General features: G+C 39.2%; 1 protein-coding gene across 3 annotated transcripts; it reads left to right on the top strand.

Annotated features, from left to right (window-relative positions):
- The first annotated feature begins 68 nt into the window (after positions 1–68).
- On the top strand, positions 69–19,990 carry mpl (MPL proto-oncogene, thrombopoietin receptor). Of its 3 annotated transcripts, none has more exons than XM_042057702.1 (12): positions 69–288; positions 868–988; positions 1,261–1,442; positions 6,481–6,620; positions 6,874–7,012; positions 7,853–7,979; positions 16,786–16,946; positions 17,293–17,432; positions 17,512–17,671; positions 17,780–17,861; positions 18,100–18,181; positions 18,509–19,990. In XM_042057702.1, the coding sequence occupies exons 1-12, from the start codon at positions 201–203 to the stop codon at positions 18,971–18,973; spliced, it is 1,887 nt and encodes a 628-aa protein (XP_041913636.1). In that variant the 5' UTR covers positions 69–200; the 3' UTR covers positions 18,974–19,990. The 3 variants fall into 3 exon arrangements, with proteins under 3 accessions (XP_041913636.1, XP_041913635.1, XP_041913637.1); XM_042057701.1 differs by having other exon boundaries at positions 16,783–16,946; XM_042057703.1 differs by lacking the exons at positions 69–288; positions 868–988; positions 1,261–1,442 and adding an exon at positions 1,661–2,112 and having other exon boundaries at positions 6,420–6,620; positions 16,783–16,946.
- The last annotated feature ends 206 nt before the right edge of the window (positions 19,991–20,196 follow it).

The raw sequence follows: 20,196 nt of genomic DNA, 5'->3' as shown, positions 1-20,196 counted from the left end.
CTTGTCTGAGCCTTGCCTGATAGGGCTGCCTACCCCCCAACCAACACAGGCACAGACACAAACACCAACTCTGTTTATCACACCTTCAGTTCTCTCTCTCTCACACACATGCACACGCACAGACACGTACACACACATGCAGTTGTTGATGAAACATGGGTCACTGAGCACCTGATAATAACAGTCTGGTGCCCACCACCATGTTGTTCTGGATGTTTTTTGTCTGGCTGCAAACTTCTTGGATTTTGGCCCAAGACATTGGGCCATCTGTCCAGGTATCGGAGAAAGGTAAGAAATCTGTAATTGGCACATTAACAACTCATTTGTTTTTATATACTTTGTCCCTTATAATGGTTCATAGGTTAAATTCATGACATACTCCTCAGCTGCATCTTAAGTCTTAAGTTGGTTTATTGCAAGCCTTATGTATATAATATATACATAAGATATACATAAGGCTTGCAATATATCTAGAGTATATCTAATATGCAGTTTAGTATTGCTGCTGATATTCTGCTTAGGCGTATGCACACAAATGACTGTGCATTTTAAGTTCCCTTCTCACACCATAGTGAACTTCATGAACTTAACCTGAGAATGGCCTTTCTCTTTTCAACAAATCACTGAAGTATTGCTACCTTCCAGCACTTTGACACGAATGGTTAGCCTCTAGATTGATGAATTCAAGAATGCATTACATAGAGTAGCAAATGGTTTAAATCTGTTGCTCTTATCTGAAATCATTAGTCATATAATATAATATGTCTTATTCTTAGTGAAGCTTGTAAACGGATGTCAACTGTTGTCAAGTAATGATGATGCTGTTCAATCAAAAGATAATTATCATGATGATCTGTTTTTAAACAGAACTCCAACTTTTGGCTTTGGAAAATGACCCAAAGTGTTTTACGAGAACTGACTATGACTTCACATGCTTTTGGGAGGCCAGAGATGGACACTCTTATAATTTTTCCTATGCTATAGATGAGTAAGTATTCATATAATTGTGAATGTCAATAAATAGTGGTGTCATTATTACACTGAGAGGTAAAATGATGTTTTACACCATTTTGTTCTAAAAGAGAGAGAGAGAGATAAAGAGGGAGAAAAGAGGGTGAGTGGCCAGATGAATGCATTTATCACAGTGCATCACTGTACTTGTGAGCTGTATTGCCCATATCTGTTTGAATCAAAGTAATGTTAAATCAAAAGAAGAGCACTCTGCATATGTAAACACTCACGCGTGCTGTTCCTTCTCAGTGTCTCAGAGACTAAGTCACAGTGCAATCTAACTCAGTGGACAACGGCAAGCGGCACCGTCCTACACATCTGCTTCTTCCCACGCTCCCATGTCTTACTCTACATCCCCATCACCATTAAGGTGGTGGATGCGCTCACCAACATGACAGTCTTCCAGCGGGAGATAAGTATAGATGAAACAGGTGAGCAGAGAACGAAGTGAAGTTTATTTATCTAACACATTTTTAAGGCAACTAAAAGTGCTTTTTCATTTATTTATTTTTTACACCCTTGTAAGGTGTTTGGGTCTGTGGGATCAGTTTTCAATGTTTGCTAAAAGAAACATTATGCTATTTATTATTTTTGAAAGAAGCAAGCAGTCATAAGATATGTGCCTTAACTGTGCCCTTCTCCTAACTTGGCCTGGTGTGTGTCTGTGTGTGTGTGTGTGTGTGTGTGTGTGTGTGTGTCTGTGTCTGTGTGCGGGAATGTTGTCTATCTGCACCTGCTATTCCCAGACAAAGTTACAAAAATGTTACATTTCAAGCACTTCCACCTTTTCTGATTAAGTTCTAAGAAATAAGCATCAATAATGACCATGTTTATAATTTAATTCCCTCATTTTCTCACACAAAAAATAACTCAATTCATACAATCATAAATCTGATCTCACAGGGGTAAATGGCAAATATGAACCATAAATGATGTCTTTATCATTGGTAATTAAGCTAAGTGAACATCAATAAGTATGTTTACATAAATTGTAATGGCTGTATTGATTTAAAAGCCTAATAATGTGGTGGGTCCACCAGACTTGGGAACATTGCGAGTAACAAAAATATGAACACCTCACAATTGTTAAAAATGAAATTGTTGTCAAGTCAAGTCAAGTCAAGTTTATTTATATAGCACATTTCATACACAGAGGTCATTCAATGTGCTTTACATAAACAAAACCAAACGATAATAACAAATAAAAGCATAGAAGGGAAATACAGTCAAAGAATAGTTAAAAGGTAAAGATCATAATAAAAAGAAAACATAAAACACAAGGTAAAATCATTTAAAAATAAAGAATAATTAGTAAGCAAAAACAAAGGCAAAAGTAGTAAAAAAAGTAATAAAAGACAAAGTAGAACTAGATGTACCGCATAGCGGTACAAAATATGACCGCCGCTCAGTCCTGGACATCCGTTCCGCGAAAATAAATCACACTTCAATTTGTCTCCATATTTTACTCCATCCCCCACTCTTGAAACTTTTGTGTATGCTTGTTTGGCATGCCTGAGTGTGTGTGTGCGGCTGCACAGAAAGTAGCCTACTGGTGCTGAAAAGGTGAATAGATTGTAGAATAGCCAAAGAAGATGTAGCATTGTTATAAAACCTTTAAAATCTCTAAGCAATCACAAGTAGGGCAGTTCATCACAGTTCATCCATTGCAACTGGATTGATGAAAGGTCACTTACACCTGTAGGCTACATTGTATTTGGGAAAAGCAAAAGGTATCAGCATAATGTTATTTATTTATTTATTTATTTATTTATTTATTTTATTTATTATGTATTTATAAACAAAAACATCTCTGTCAGTTCCATGCCGTTTTCAACAGCTATCAAAAACAAAGGTCATTTTTGGATGGATGGATGTTTCTTCTTCTACATAAGATTTTAGTCATCTTTAGTTCATGTAATACTTTATTGTCAATGCACAAATTAAGTAACAGTAGTCTGAAACGTTATTGTTAATGCACAAATTAAGTAACAGTCGTCTGAAACGAAATGCTGTTTTACATCTAACCAGTGGTGCAAATAACTGACATGTCCAAATGGGCCTTGATGAAATGCGTCGCTAGACTGTTCATACACATTTTAACGGGCCAAAGTTGAAGAGCTATTGTCCGTTATTGTTCGTGCAAATATAGGCTGATTCATGTTCCCTTGCATTGTGTAACTGAGGTCCATGGCTAGTCTGGCTTTCATCAGACCAAGCTCAATCTTTTAAGAAATCAAAAAATAAATAGCGGGCAGATCAGGCTGGGTTCACCCAGCCTAGTCCATAGGCAGCCGATATTGTTTAATTTTCCGATTGAGATATACACGCTCTGGCTATTCTAAATGCAAAAATGCATCAGGGAGTTATGACAAAACGGTAACTAACAAACTAGATCCTAATAGAAAGCTGTTAGCTTCCCTAAGCTACAGGTAGGATTATAAGGTAGGCCTATTGACAACATAAATTGTCAATAGGCTATGCTGGCGACACAAATAAAATCTCCTTTGGAAACCAATGGCTTACGCCTTACAGTATCAAGCGGACTTAAACTGCCATATCGTGGCGAATGTTGTAATAACATTCACGCAGCTCCATTAGTCAAGGAAAGCGCGAATGAAGTAGCCACTTCTAAATGGGACCCACTACACAGTAGCTTAAGGTGTGTTGCTAAAGCAGCCATAATGAAATGAAGGTGTCATTGTTTGGATACTTCACACACACGTGCTTTTTAATTTCACAGACGACAACTGCCAAGCTGGAATCAAAGCACATCGATTCCCCTCTCACACCCTGCACGCACTTAAAACAAAATAAACAGGCGTCTCAGTCTCACGCATGTATAGGCAAAACTGTATCAGACCGGTGTAACGTTGGTAAATCTTCCATTGCACAGAATGATTTTGTAGCACATGCAATAAATGACAGTCGAAAGATACAAACAGTGCTACTATCAATTTGCTTGGTATAACCGCATTTATAGTTTTCTACAAATGCAATCAATCAAATGGGCCTCCATCACTCAACCAACGCTAACGGTAACATTACCTAGGTCCTTATTGATATTACAAGATTAACGTACCTGCAGTAAAAACCAAGCATGTCCGATAAACATCCTCAGATTTATTTCGGCTTCAAGAAGAAATGGGAATTACACTTCATGTGAACATCGTCCTATCCTTATTAGATGTTCGCTTCGGTAAATTACGGTCCTTGTAGGAAGCGTCCATTGTTCTTCCAACCCACTTTTTTTAACTTCCAACAAAATTACGTCTCACTGCAACGATGCGCCATCTAGTGGACAAACGACTACTTATCGCCAATACTGAAAATGCAGCCATGATGATGATGATGAATATTTATTTTGGCTTTCTTTTAATCCTACTGAATTTGTAATTATGTATCGGCCGTTCTAATACCGATAGTATGTGGGTGCCTGTGTGTGTGCATGTGTACATGTGTGCACCGCCATTTACAGGCCAATGAGTGTACAGTCACTAAATGTACACATAACCTAATTTTTTTAGACCCCCCCATGGATGAAATTCTACGAAACTTGGCATACCCCCAGAGAATGCCAGGTCAATCATACACATAAAATTTGGTGCAGTTCTGAACATCTTAACTGAAGATAGGGGCGATTAAAGCAGAATAATATTGCATTTTCATTTTTTACCGGGGGGATGGGGACGAAATGAAATTTTTGCGTAAAAGTCTAGTGGGGCTACATACCCACCAAATTTCATGTACCCCGGTGGTTCGGTGTCCCGGGTATCAATGACCAAAAATTCAGGAAGTAGATGACGGGAAAAATTCTTGAATTGTGTGCATGTGTGTGTGCATGTACAAGTTTATGTTTATGTGTGTGGGTGTGTGTGTGTGTGTGTGTGTGTATGTGCGTGCTTGTGTGTTTGCCTGCGTATGTGTGTTTGTGCATGTGCATGCATGCGTACATATGTCTACTGTGTGAGTATGTGTCATACGTATGATTACTGTAAATGTATGTGTATGCGTGTGTATCTGTTTATGCACATGTGTGCACATGGAATGGGTTAACATGACCCCTGGAGGCAAACATACGGAAAAAATTGGTCATCCTAGGCCCTACAGTTCTCAAGATATTCACAGAGAACTGTGTCTGCCCTACCCTCCTTTCGGGGGGTCCAGTCCAGCGGGGGGGCTACAGATCAAAACGAAAAATGACGGTTCCATGCTATCCATGTGGGGGTACATGCCCACCAAGTTTTGTGTACCCCGGTCTTTCAGTGTCCCGGGAATCCTTGTTGGTGTACGTCACTAAATGTACACATAAATTATTTTATTGTAAGGCCCCCCATGAACGAAAGTACACAAAACTTGGCATGCATTCGGAGGGTGTCATAATGATCCTACACTTTTAATTTTGTGCAGTTTTGACCTTGTCAGCCAGAAATATTGTGATGAAAACACCAAATTTTTTGCTTTTTAATTTTTAACTAGGTGGCGCTATACATGAAATAAGTGGTAATGGGATGGGTTAACATGCCCCCTTAAGACCAACATACATAAAAAAGGTGGACCTCCTAGGCCCTACGGTTCTCGAGATATTCACAGAAAACTGTCTCCGGCCACCTACAGGCCAGTTGGTGTATAGTAACATAAATTAATTTATTGTGTGGCCCCCCATGAACGGAATTCCACAAAACTTGGCGTGCATACAGAGGGTCTCATAATGATCCTACACTTCCAATTTCGTGCAGTTTTGACTATGTTAGGTCACAGATACCTTCAATTACAACACCTCATTTTTACTTTTTTGTGTTTAACTAGGTGGCGCTATACATGAAATGAGTGGTTATGGAATGGGTTGACATGGCCCCTTGAGATCAACATACAAAAAAAAAAAGGTCCTCCTAAACCCTACGGTTTTCGAGATATTCACAGAAAACTGTGTCTGCCCTACCCTCCTTTCGGGGGGTCCAGTCCAGCGGGGGGGCTACAGATCAAAACGAAAAACGATGGTTCCATGCTATCCATGTGGGGTTACATGCCCACCAAGTTTCGTGTACCCCGGTCTTTCAGTGTCCCGGGAATCATTGACGGAAATTTGGGCATGCGAAAAAAAAAAAAAAAAAAAATAAAAAAAAAAAATCTGACTAAACCTATATGACCGCCGCTTCGCTGCGCGGCGGTCATAATAATTATCGAGGCAGATTCAGAATTTGTAACTCGGCACAGTTAGCAGAAAGCGTCTGAGAACAGTTTGGTCTTAAGTCTAGATTTAAAACTGGCTACAGTTGGGGCCTTTTTAATGTCATCCGAAAGTTGGTTCCACAGCTGAGCCGCATAGCAGCTAAAAGCTGCTTCACCATGTTTAGTTCTAACTGTAGGTTTTACTAGCAGGTTTTTCACCTGGGACCTGAGAGGACGAGTTGTGCAATCTACCCAGCACCATACTGGTCAAGACCATATCTTTCTCTCTCTCTCGTACAGAATTACCATACCCTCCGAACAACATCTCGGTTGAGAAAACTGGGAAAGCTGAGCAACTGCTGGTGAGGTGGAAGGCAAATAAGCATAAGCAGTATGAGGTCCGATACTTCTCCCAGACAGAGCCTGAGAGGAGAAAAGTGGTATGGGACTCAGATACTCACACTATCTTGCATTCTGTTTATGGTTATAAGCATGTCTGTTTAAACTTTATGCTTACTACATGAAGAAGCTATGCAGTAAACACATTTTGTGACAACAGCAGAATACAATGACTGTACAGTATATTGTTTATGCGGTAGTGATATTGCCATATCAAATTTAAATGTCAAAACTCAAGTCTCACTAAACTACACAACTCCCCTATTGCTGTAAGAGAAATTGCATGTCTTTCAGATAGACCATGATAATGCTGTGCTGACATCCTTGGTCTCTGGAGAAGTGTACTGTGTTCAGATGAGAGTCAAGTCCAGAAAGAAAGGATACTGGAGTGATTGGACCGAACCCGTCATGGCCATGGTCCCTCAAAAAGCAGGTAGGCCTACACTTGAATGTGCAGCGAGAGGCAAGACAATGTGTTCCTACTTCCTAGGGATACAAATCTAATCCACTTCACTTCTCAAGTTTATTGTACAATTGTCACAAAAATGGAAGACACTGTATAGTTGTTGTTTTTTTTTCATGTCTTTGAAAAAACACTCAAAATACTATGCAATCCAGTGTATATTACTGTAAATACACTGAGAAATATTGCAAAATTTTCTTACAGGAAGCTGAGATATCACAAAATGTGCCTACTGTCTGCTGATTTAAATCTATAAAGGCCTGTCTGTTGCAGAGCAGTACAAAATATGACTGCGGTCTAGTCCTGCACATTCTCTCCACAAAAATAAATCACGCTTGTCAATTTGTCTCCATCTCCTACTCCATCCCCTACTTTTGCGCATGTAAAGGAGTGTGTGCATAGTGTGTGTTCATTTTTGTATGTGCTTGTGTGTGTGTGTGTGTGTGTGTGTGTGTGTGTGTGTGTGTGTGCATGAGTGCGTGTGTGTTTATGTATGTATGTGCGTGCCTGTGTGTGTGTGTGTGCGAAACTTAGCATGCATTCAGAGGGTGTCATAATAATCTTATACTTCAAAATTTGTTTTTGCCTTTTCATTTTAAACTAGGTGGTGCTATACCTCAAATGAGTGAATATGAGATGGGTTGACATGCAGAGACCAACATACAAAAAAAAATTGCCAAAATAAAATACTGCATTAGGTTGTGTTCACTGGGATAGTGCAGATTACTGAAATTTACTTGTAGACCTGAAATAGCTATTGAGTATTGACAAGAGCCAGGTATGTACATGTCATCAACTGATCTTTTGCAGAGGATACGGGGTTCCTGTGTTACACCTCTGACCTGAACAGCATCCAGTGTCAGTGGACCAAGCAAGCCCAGATCAATGGCAGTGCCAGCAACGAGGTGGTCACCATCTTCTACAGAGAAAAAAATAGGTCAGATTTCACAGTTGCTTCTACCATCAGAGCAATGAGTTTACAAAACATACAACAACAACAATAATCAAAACTAGATGTACCGCATAGCGGTACAAAATATGACCGCCGCTCAGTCCTGTACATCCGTTCCGCGAAAATAAATCACACTTCAATTTGTCTCCATATTTTACTCCATCCCCCACTCTTGAAACTTTTGTGTATGCTTGTTTGGCATGCCTGAGTGTGTGTGTGCGGCTGCACAGAAAGTACCCTACCGGTGCTGAAAAGGTGAATAGATTGTAGAATAGCCAAAGAAGATGTAGAATTGTTATAAAACCTTTAAAATCTCTAAACAATCTCAAGTAGGGCAGTTCATCACAGTTCATCCATTGCAACTGGATTGATGAAAGGTCACTTACACCTGTAGGCTACATTGTATTTGGGAAAAGCAAAAGGTATCAGCATAATGTTATTTATTTATTTATTTATTTATTTTTTATGTATTTTTAAACAAAAACATCTCTGTCAGCTCCATGCCGTTTTCAACAGCTATCAAAAACAAAGGTCATTTTTGGATGGATGGATTTTTTGTGAATGTTTCTTCTTCTACATAAGATTTTAGTCATCTTTAGTTCATGTAATACTTTATTGTCAATGCACAAATTAAGTAACAGTAGTCTGAAACGTTATTGTTAATGCACAAATTAAGTAACAGTAGCCTAGTCTGAAACGAAATGCTGTTTTACATCTAACCAGTGGTGCAAATAACTGACATGTCCAAATGGGCCTTGATGAAATGCGTCGCTAGACTGTTCATACACATTTTAACGGGCCAAAGTTGAAGAGCTTTTGTCCGTTATTGTTAGTGCAAATATAGGCTGATTCATGTTCCCTTGCATTGTTTAACTGAGGTCCATGGCTAGTCTGGCTTTCATCAGACCAAGCTCAATCTTTTAAGAAATCAAAAAATAAATAGCGGGCAGATCAGGCTGGGTTCACCCAGCCTAGTCCATAGGCACCCGATATTGTTTAATTTTCCGATTGAGATATACACGCTCTGGCTATTCTAAATGCAAAAATGCATCAGGGAGTTATGACAAAACGGTAACTAACAAACTAGATCCTAATAGAAAGCTTCCCTAAGCTACAGGTAGGATTATAAGGTAGGCCTATTTACAACATAAATTGTCAATAGGCTATGCTGGCGACACAAATAAAATCTCCTTTGGAAACCAATGGCTTACGCCTTACAGTATCAAACGGACTTAAACTGTCATATCGTGGCGAAAAGTTGTAATAACATTCACGCAGCTCCATGAGTCAAGGAAAGCGCGAATGAAGTAGCCACTTCTAAATGGGACCCACTACACAGTAGCTTAAGGTGTTTTGCTAAAGCAGCCATAATGAAATGAAGGTGTCATTGTTTGGATACTTCACACACACGTGCTTTTTAATTTCACAGACTACAACTACCAAGCTGTAATCAAAGCACATCGATTCCCCTCTCACACCCTGCACGCACTTAAAACAAAATAAACAGGCGTCTCAGTCTCACACATGTATAGGCAAAACTGTATCAGACCGGTGTAACGTTGGTAAATCTTCCATTGCACAGAATGATTTTGTAGCACGTGCAATAAATGACAGTCGAAAGATACAAACAGTGCTGCTATACATTTGCTTGGTATAACCGCATGTATAGTTTTCTACAAATGCAATAAATCAAATGCCTCCATCACTCAACCAACGCTAACGGTAACATTACCTAGGTCCTTATTGATATTACAAGATTAACGTACCTGCAGTAAAAACCAAGCATGTCCGATAAACATCCTCAGATTTATTTCGGCTTCAAGAAGAAATGGGAATTACACTTCATGTGAACATCGTCCTATCCTTATTAGATGTTCACTGCGGTAAATTACAGTCCTTGTATGAAGAGTCCATTGTTTTTTCCAACCCACTTTTAACTTCCAACAAAATTACGTCTCACTGCAACGATGCGCCATCTAGTGGACAAACGACTACTTCTCGCCAATACTGAAAATGCAGCCATGATGATGATGATGAATATTTATTTTGGCTTTCTTTTAATCCTACTGATTTCCATTTTTTACCGGGGGGGCAAATCACAAATGAGTGATTATGAGCCAGGTTGATGTGGACCCTTGAGACCAACATACCATAAAAGATTCACAGAGAACTGTGTCTGCCCTACCCTCCTTTCGGGGGGTCCAGTCCAGCAGGGGGGCTGCAGATGAAAACGAAAAATGACGGTTCCATGCTATCCATGTGGGGGTACATGCCCACCAAGTTTTGTTTACCCCGGTCTTTCAGTGTCCCGGGAATCCTTGTTGGTGTACGTCACTAAATGTACACATAAATTATTTTATTGTAAGGCCCCCCATGAACGAAAGTACACAAAACTTGGCATGCATTCAGAGGGTGTCATAATGATCCTACACTTTTAATTTCGTGCAGTTTTGACCTTGTCAGCCAGAGATATTGAGATGAAAACACCAAATTTTTTGCTTTTTAATTTTTAACTAGGTGGCGCTATACATGAAATAAGTGGTAATGGGATGGGTTGACATGCCCCCTTAAGACCAACATACATAAAAAAGGTGGACCTCCTAGGCCCTACGGTTCTCGAGATATTCACAGAAAACTGTCTCCGGCCACCTACAGGCCAGTTGGTGTATAGTAACATAAATTAATTTATTGTGTGGCCCCCCATGAACGGAATTCCACGAAACTTGGCGTGCATACAGAGGGTGTCATAATGATCCTACACTTCCAATTTCGTGCAGTTTTGACTATGTTAGGTCACAGATACCTTCAATTACAACACCTCATTTTTACTTTTTTGTGTTTAACTAGGTGGCGCTATACATGAAATGAGTGGTTATGGAATGGGTTGACATGGCCCCTTGAGATCAACATACAAAAAAAAAATGGTCCTCCTAAACCCTACGGTTTTCGAGATATTCACAGAAAACTGTGTCTGCCCTACCCTCCTTTCGGGGGGTCCAGTCCAGCGGGGGGGCTACAGATCAAAACGAAAAACGATGGTTCCATGCTATCCATGTGGGGTTACATGCCCACCAAGTTTCGTGTACCCCGGTCTTTCAGTGTCCCGGGACTCATTGACGGAAATTTGGGCATGCGAAAAAGAAAAAAAAAAAAAAAAAAAAAAAAAAAATCTGACTAAACCTATATGACCGCCGCTTCGCTGCGCGGCGGTCATAATAACAAAACAAGAACAATAAAAGTAGCCTGGAAAGTCATGCGTTCAATTCTCGCCTTCCACACTTGCCGTTGAGCAAGGCACTGCACCCTGAGCTGCTCTGGAGAATGGCCCTTGTAATATAATTGATATATGTAAATAAATGAAAATGTAAATGACCTTGATCCGTATAGCATTTGTTCCCTGAATGGGACACAAATTGAGCAAGTTTCTCATTACAAATATCAGAGGGGTATTTCACAAAGACAGAATTAATAAATCCAAGATGTAATAAAGTGAAGCTTGATCTAGCGTTGTCTAGTCATTCTAGATCAACACGTTTCACTAACGCCAACGCCACTTTAATTTGAGACCAAGATTATGCTTCTACAGTGGTTCATATGCAGCAAGCATTTTATTGTCAGTATGCATTTTGGATAACCTAAACTCCTATGGGGAGTTTTCATAGCGCATTTTACAAAACGCATGAGCATACCTTGGCAAATAATGGTCTAAAGTACTCAATATTTTCATTCTATATTGATCTCTTTTTGAACACAGCTTCACAAGACCTGGTGCTAGGGCTCAGTTGTGTTTCTAAGTCATATCAAGTGACCTAGAGGGCTGAAATGTGGTCAGTTCAGAGATGCTTGTTACCCGGCAGAAAAAAAAAACAATATTCTATAGCCTTAAAAGAACTTCAAGAGAATAGACATTATTATTAAAAGGGCTGACAAAGGCGGAACAGTAGTAGTATGGCATTACGAAAAATATATTAAGGATATATATTAAGGAAATATATTAAGGATATATATTAAGGAAACTCAACGGCAATTACAGAACCAGGAATATTACATCAAGCTCACTAACAACCCATTACCTGTGATGAAGAAAGAGCTAGATACACTACTGACTAAAGCAAGAGACTCTGGATGGATTACTGTCAAAGAATATGGCTTTTTACTTTGTGAACATAATAGACTGGCTACCTTCTACATGCTGCCTAAAGTCCACAAAGAACCACAGGACAATCCACCAGGCAGACCAATAGTGGCAGCAAATGGAAGTCTGACAGAAACGGCCTCCCAGTAGATCATTTTTTAAAACCCTTTGTGCAAAAGTTACCATTTTATGTCCAGGACACTATACCGATGTATTAAATAAAATAAGCAACATGGAAGACATGACTGGGACTTCTTGGTTACTATGGATGTAGAATCTCTATATTCAAATATTGATCATGTTGATGGATTAAGAGCAGTTAGCTATCTGTCAGATAGAGAAAGATAACTACCCCCTACACATTTTATTGTGGAATTAATTGACTGGGTGCTCAATAATGTGTTTTTGTTTCAAGATGAAATGTATAGACAATGCAAAAGGTACAAGTATGGATGAATTTTTTGCCCCAGAATATGCCTGTTTATATTTAGTACTGTGGGAATTAGAGTATGTGTTCCAATTCAGAAAAGAACTGCTTTAAAGACATCAGAATGTATTGCAGGTTTATAGACGACATTTTCCTTCTTTACAAAAGGCAGCCAGAATGATTTAATATACTTTTACAACTACCTGGACAATATGAATAAAAACATCAGTTTTAACATCAAACTTGAATTTCCCCTTGAGGATCAATAAAGTATCTATCTGTTTTGTCATTAGACACAGTACGCAAACCAGACAGATAAAACAGATCATACGGTCTAACTGGAATATCCTCAGAAGGGATCCCTCCCTAAATGAGATTTCAGAACTTGCCTACTTTTTGCTTTAAGCGAGCTCCTACCCTGAGAGACAGTCTTACTCATAGTTACCTCCCAGCTAAGAAAAAAGATTAGTGGTTAAAGAGACAAGTGGGTACTTTTGAAGTGCTTGCAATCATGTAATCACTGTGCGAATGTAACAGGGTGATAAGGGCCAAGGGGCCAATCACAGCAGCCTGACTACGCCACCCTGAAGCCTAAGGAGTCAGGGAATCTTTAAGAGATTGTACCTCTTTCAGGTTCGTAACTACACAGTGGGGACATGAATTCCAGGAAAACAATATTTATTAAGACAAAAGGTTGGGAAGTGGAGATCTGAGGGTGGCAACTATGGAAGTTCACACCAATACCATGCAAGCATAAAGAAAGGTTCACCTGTTACACAGCAAAGGTACACAGTAAAGCTACAAGAAATACACCAAAAACATCACACATGTGCTTAAACTAGACCCCCCTCAGAGCCACCTCCCTACTAAATAAAGATGAAAGTTACAAACAAAAGGACAAGACAAGCAAAACAAAAACCAAACATAACAAATAACCAAACTAAAACCAAGACAAGACAGCAGCACGACCCATGTTACCCCACCAGCATGACTGTGCTGCCTAATAAAACAGAACACAGAAGATTAAACAATGAAAACACCACAATATACATTACAGAAAACCACAACTATCTATGGGGAGCCAGCATACCTGACAGTAGCGCATACAGGGGCTACACCAGTGGAGTCTACATTGCTACTGGCTGCTGCCCCTCTTAAGTAGCGCTCCACTGGTGCCAGATTGATTAATTGCCTAAGCCCATGCCCCTTCATTAGCACTGGCAGGTGCTATAGAGCTGGTAAGTCCCGCCCTTTCCGCTATCCCCGCTGGACCTCTAGATTGAAAAATCGTTAATGCAAGTGAATGTGAGAAAATAATTATTTTCTGGTCCCGTTTGAATTTTGCCATGAATGTGAACATATGTTGTCTGTGAATTTTTATATAAATTTTAATAAATAAAAAATGTTATCATTTTTTTAATAAATAAATCTTATATAAATTTTCGTGTAAAGAATGCTACAATTGAGCAGGTAGAAGTTTGATGCGGTTAAACTTTGTGTGAGAGCACTTTGTGGACTACAACTTTCCGCTAGACGACAGCTAACTAGTTTCCCATAACAACCATCAGTTGGTCGAGATGTAGAGGGTTATTAAGATCGACTTTGAACACAGTGAACCATACAACTTTACAATCGCACTGTATCATAGTGTTAATGTGTTGAGTAAAGCTAGACATGTTTCGAATATTTTTGTTACCATGTGTGTTTATTCCTGCCGTTACAAAAACTAGCATCTCAGCTAATGTTAGCAATTAGAGCTAGCTCACGTCACAGGCGACATGTAGTCTTTCTCGTTATGTCTTTTCCACAACGGATAGCCGAAGAATCATATAATATACTGTCAAACTCGTAACATGAAAAATTATATTAAAAATTCACAGACAACATAATATGTTCACATTCATGGCACAATTCAAACGGGACCAGAAAATAATTATTTTCTCACATTCACTTGCATTGACGATTTTTCAATCTAGAGGTCCACTGGGGGTTTAGCGGATGGGCGGGACTTACCAGCTAGAGTGCCCCAGTGACGCCACTTCCATTTGCCACCATAGAGTGTCCCAGTGACGCCACTTCCATTTGCCTCCATGGGACCTATCTTTCAAAATATTTTGAACGCCAGTCTATGGCGAAAAATAAATTATTTTCTGGTCCCGGTTGACTTGTGCCTTGAATTACCCATATGATGTTTGTCAATTTTAAAGACAATTTTTCATGTAAAGACATTTGCAGTTTGTTTCGTAACTATTGAATTACAACATTGTGAAAGATCGTAATTCCAACGACTACAAACCCATCAGTCGCGCTAGTGACGTTAGCTCATTCATCTAGCCACACTAGATTGTACAAGCATACCAGCAACAGGTCTTAATTGGGCTTTCCTTGCCGATGAAAATACCATGAGTCAGAGGATTAAACACATGAGGTAAGTTGTATTCGTCCATAGACTGTACATTAGATACTGTTAAGTGACATAGCAGGCAGCAAGATGCAACCGTTTTCTAGCATAATAGCTAATCTTATCGTTAATTACGTTGGTGACGTACATCGTTCGAGACGAGAGATGTAGTCCACTGAGCGGATTCGCACAAAACCAACATAACTTTTGAAGTCTATCGAACAACAGTACTTTCTTTTAAATTCACACACATCAAATGTGAAATTCGTGGCACAATTCAAACTGGACCAAAAAATAATTGTTATCTCTCCATTAACTCCCGTTCATAGTTTTTTGAAAGATAGGTCCCTTGTAGCGGAAGTAAAACGGAAGTCACTGGGACACTCTATAGCAGGCAGAGAAGGTCTACCTGCTACACGAACATTATACAACATAAAGAGTTTAAAGATTTTAAAACACAAGAAACATTTAGAAGTAAACATTTCATTAGATGTAACACAACTTTTGTAGTGTACCGTCTCATATGCCCCTGAAATTGTTTTTATATAACGAACAAAAAAGGCGTCTTATAGATAGAATAGCGGAGCATACATATGCGATTAGAAAATAACAATGAGGCCTATCCGATGGCACGGCACTTTAATAGTTTTCATAATAATGATGCTAATCTGTTAAGAGTTGAAGGATTGGAACAAGTACAATTGCCCCCTAGAGGTGGAGACCGCCTCAAAAAATTACTTCAAAGAGAAACATACTGGATCGATAAATTTGATGAATTAAGTCATCCTGGCCTCAATGAGAAGATAGATATGTTGTTATTTATTTTTTGTATTTATTCATGTAACCTTTTTGCATCTCCAGCACAGTATTTGGAATTTAAATGAATATAAATGGACCTACATAGCCTACATATGCAAAATTACATGTCTAGAGAAATAGTTAAGATTGATGTTAATTGATCATGTGACTATTGCCTTTTCTATAAATTCTCTGACAAATGGGACTCTTCCGTATTACGCCCTGACGAAGACCCAGTGTGGGTTGAAACCGGTTGGCGTTTACTATATGCCCCAGCTTTAAAAAAAAAAAAGGGTTTTTAACTTATTTTCCTTGGCTCAGTGCGAGAGTTGCCTGAAGTAGGCCATACTGGCTTACCACATTTTTTGACTAAAAACTTAAAGTAACTAAGTAACTAAAGTATTTTTTTTTTTTACTTTAAGAGCAACTGGCACAAGTGGAGTTTACCGACGTTCACAACAAGAGCACTCAGCTTTTTCATTTTCTTTTAACATCACACAGTTCCTCTGATTGTTTTCCAAAAAACTACAGTGTTTCAGCTTTCCAAAGAGGTCAAGAATTTTATTATAGGCCAAGGTGGGAACAGTGGCCTCTGAAGCAGGCGCTGTGCAATTTCAGGCAAAAACTTGAAATTGGTATTGAGAACGAAGCAGTTAAAACGGTGGTGCAGAAAATAGCGTCATTCACACAAAGAGAACAACCACTTTTGATATAGACTAACAGTGAAGTAAAGATTTTCTTTTGTTTTCTAACAACTTTCTTCTTACTGCAGCAGGGCATAGTGGAATTAGTGTTTAATGTAAATTTGAGCTTAATCACTTATCTAGGTTTTGTGAAATACCCCTCTGGGAATTTGGCTATAACAAACTATCATTTAAAACACATGTGCTTGCACTCACAAAAAAGGTAAAAATTAAATTGGGTGCACTTGGGTACAGGATCAGGTCTTGCTTCTCTCAGAATGACCATTGTTCAAGCAACTATAATGTCAGTTCTTGACTATGGTGACATTGTCTTTTACTAACAGCAGTAGATGGGGAAATTGGACACTTTGTACTAAGAACCACGGAAGCACCCTGAGCTGCAGCTTTAATGGACAGCAGTCTAGAGCCATCCAAGTGAGCCTCCATGCAGGCTCTGGCCCACTCAGTCGAACATTCTACACGGAGGAATTTACAATGCACAACAGCAGTGAGTTCAATTTTATAGCCTTGCATAATGTTCTCTATGGTCAAAGCAAAATCCTCAATAACATCAAGAAGATACCTATCCTGTATTAACGGAGTCTGTGGAAGGTGTGTTTTCACAGATGCCCTATCTCAATATACAGTTGAAAGAGATTTTACATAAATAAAACACACACATAGAAAAAAAAAACAAATAAATAAAATATTTGCACTACCTGAAAGAACAACTTCATTCTGACATGGCAACGATCATATATATGTTATACGTTATACGTTATACGATCATATATACGTTATACGTATACGGGCCCAAAGTGTGGATGGATTTGACCTCTTGTCTGTGTGCTCAGTTAAGACTGAACCACCGATGGGGCTCCGGGCGGAGGCAGGACAGAGGCTTCATCTGCAATGGGATTGTCCCTCTGAGATCCTTGCAAAGCACTTGATATATCAAATACGCTACCGCTCCAAGGATGAGAAAGACTGGAAGGTAAGGAGAAAAAATAAATAAAATCAGCAATATTACTGGTTTGCAAAACAAATTCACTTCAATTTCATTGTGGTCACAGCACTTTGTATGGAACAGCTCAAGGACCAGTACATATCTACATGAACAAGCAAGCAGTCAATACTTCATCCAAGTCAAATCCAAGCCCTATGGTTCTTTCTACGGGGGATACTGGAGTGACTGGTCTAGCATGTTAACTGTTGAAGTACCCTCCAACTATGGTTCGTACAGAGCACAAAAATATAGTGAGATATGATTGTGGAGCTGCTTTGTAAGGTTATGTGGATGCATATTAAAAGGGAGCAGTACAGATTATGTTTTCTGTCCAGGCTTGGTGTTCATTGCGTGTATTCCTCTTGCGATCCTTCTCCTATCGGCTGTGGTTGCCTCTGTGCTTTCACAGTACTTCAGGTTTGTTTCTGTTACTTCAGCATGTTTTTTTTTCTAAACCACCTTAACCAGAATGTGTCACTATCAGAGATGTTCTCCTACAGGAAACACAAACTCTCTGAACCTGCACTTTTTATACCCTGAAATGTGGAAAATATTTTTTAGTATTACATACAATAAGCTTGGTGGAAAAAAATATATGGTTCAGGCAGCTGTCAAATATGTCTTTAATTATAATAAATGTACTTTTCTCCAACAGTAAAGTCAAACGGTATCTGTGGCCACCAGTCCCCAGACTTGACAAGATACTGGAGAGTTTTCTAGCAGAGGGGCCCCAATGGGTGAACAATGCATTATTTTCTTGTGTTTAACACTGACTAGCTGCATGATATTTATTGATTTCATTCTACAGACAGAAGACATTGCATACTTTAAAGATACAACATTCTGCAATATATTGTGTCTTGTAACATGTATATTGTATATATAAAACACAACAAAGGGTAGTCCAGCAGTATTCCTTTCTCTGTGTTCAACAATGTTTTCACTGGCTAGTAACTAATGTAGCAAAAATCTGTCTGCTCTTCCCAGTTGAGTGTAACTGCAGAAATAACTCTCCAACAGAATTTGTTCATTTACGAATAGGCAAAATGATTTCCTGTTTTCAGGAACCGACATTCAGCATTAAGCAGTGTGATGATGAAACCCCTGCCTCGGTGCTGGAGATCCTGTCTGACAACCCTACCAGTTCTGACACCATTCAGGGGAACACAGTCTGCACCTCTGGCCCTGAAACAGGCTCCTACAATTGGGTCGCTCAGAAAGAAGTCGGTGGTCCAGTGGTAGAGGGTTGTGTGGAAGCTGGCCGTGACTATGTGACCCTGACCAGCGAAATCATCCCTTGTCTCCGCGGCAATGAGTATGTGTACGATGACATATCGGTGTCGTGCTCGGCGGAGATGCAATACCACTGCACAAACACACAAACCCTCACTTCTCCCGCCTCAGGCCTTACCCCAACCAGCATCTTCAACCTCTCATATCAGCTGCTCCACGAGCGCGAAGAAGGCTGGGAGGATGAGAACGTCACTCATTACACCAACCTAGATGCTGCAGTTACGGGCACTGCCTGAAGCCTTCAGACAAAGATAAAGAAATCAAATGTACAGAACAGTATGAACTGGACAAAACAGCAACCCCATCCATTACAAAGCATTTTGTTTTTGCTGTGGCTCTGCCATTAACATGCACCTGGCCTGCAACATGCACCAGGTGCAAACATTCCAATTACAAGTCCTAACACACTGGATGAAGACAAACGCAAGTGTAAAGTTCCAGATATGCCACACACTGTGATTACTGGTATTTCTGGAATTTCCCCTTGGGGATCAATAAAGTATCTACCTATCTATCTCTCTATCTACTGAGAGAATAACACATGTAGGGACAGTCTTGTTGAAATCCAGAACCTTTGTGATAGGCCTCCTTAGAAAACATGTTTGTGGGGCAGGCTCTCAGTTGTCCAGTACATTGTATGAAGTAATAGTAGTACTCACAGGGATTACAAAAAAGCAGTGTAAATAGGGGTGGACAAAAACAACTCTGGAAACAGTATTACATATACAACTATAAATATATTTTAATGCTTATACTGTTTGTTGCGTTTTCCAGTGTTTGTGATGCAAAACAATATGTCATGTGATTCAGCAACATTTAAATAGTCTGTGTACATATTCTTGCAGATATTGTCTGGACAACAATGTATATTGTTAGTAAGACAAAATCCCTGTACACTGTCCGTTTTCAAATCCCATGTGCTGGTGATGCAGATATATCAGACTTCAAAAGTAAAGATCATTGCACACACTGGTATAATATTAGGGATTGTATATTTAGATTCAATGAATGGTACATTTTGCGGTCAGCTTCGCTCTGTGGTGATCTTTACTTTTGAATAATATAAAATGTGTTATTCTAAGTGTACCCTTCTTTCTTTTGCGTAAAAACATGCAGAAAATCCATGGTAAACAACCTGAAATGAGCTAGTCATCAGGTACAATTGATTAAATGTATTCTTAATATGTCAGCTGTTTATATAACTGTTTATATAATAAAAACTATACAGATAGTTAGGAACAAAATTACTCATACCCCTGTCAAATATTGATTTAATGTTTTCTCTTGACCAATACATTTGTTCTGACTGAAATTGGCACTGCCAAAAGGTTGTAAGACAATGTGGTAGAAACATGGAATCAGAAATAGATTTTTTTAATGAAAAATGCCTTGTCCAAAATTATTCATACCCTTTTTAAATAATCAATGGAAACATCTTTATCAATGGAAATATCTTTGT

Source organism: Alosa sapidissima, chromosome 12, assembly GCF_018492685.1.
Source record: "Alosa sapidissima isolate fAloSap1 chromosome 12, fAloSap1.pri, whole genome shotgun sequence".
NCBI lineage: Eukaryota > Metazoa > Chordata > Actinopteri > Clupeiformes > Clupeidae > Alosa > Alosa sapidissima.
The sequence above is the reverse complement of the archived record's forward strand: the minus strand, read 5'-3'. Positions and strand labels throughout refer to the sequence as shown.

Bases quoted from the DNA above. Each gene is read 5' to 3' on its own strand.
- mpl (XM_042057701.1), top strand. From the start codon at position 201: ATGTTGTTCTGGATGTTTTTTGTCTGGCTGCAAACTTCTTGGATTTTG. The intron at 17,433-17,511 runs GTAAGGAGAAAA...TTGTGGTCACAG, and splicing joins AGGATGAGAAAGACTGGAAG to CACTTTGTATGGAACAGCTC. The intron at 18,182-18,508 runs GTGAACAATGCA...TCCTGTTTTCAG, and splicing joins TAGCAGAGGGGCCCCAATGG to GAACCGACATTCAGCATTAA.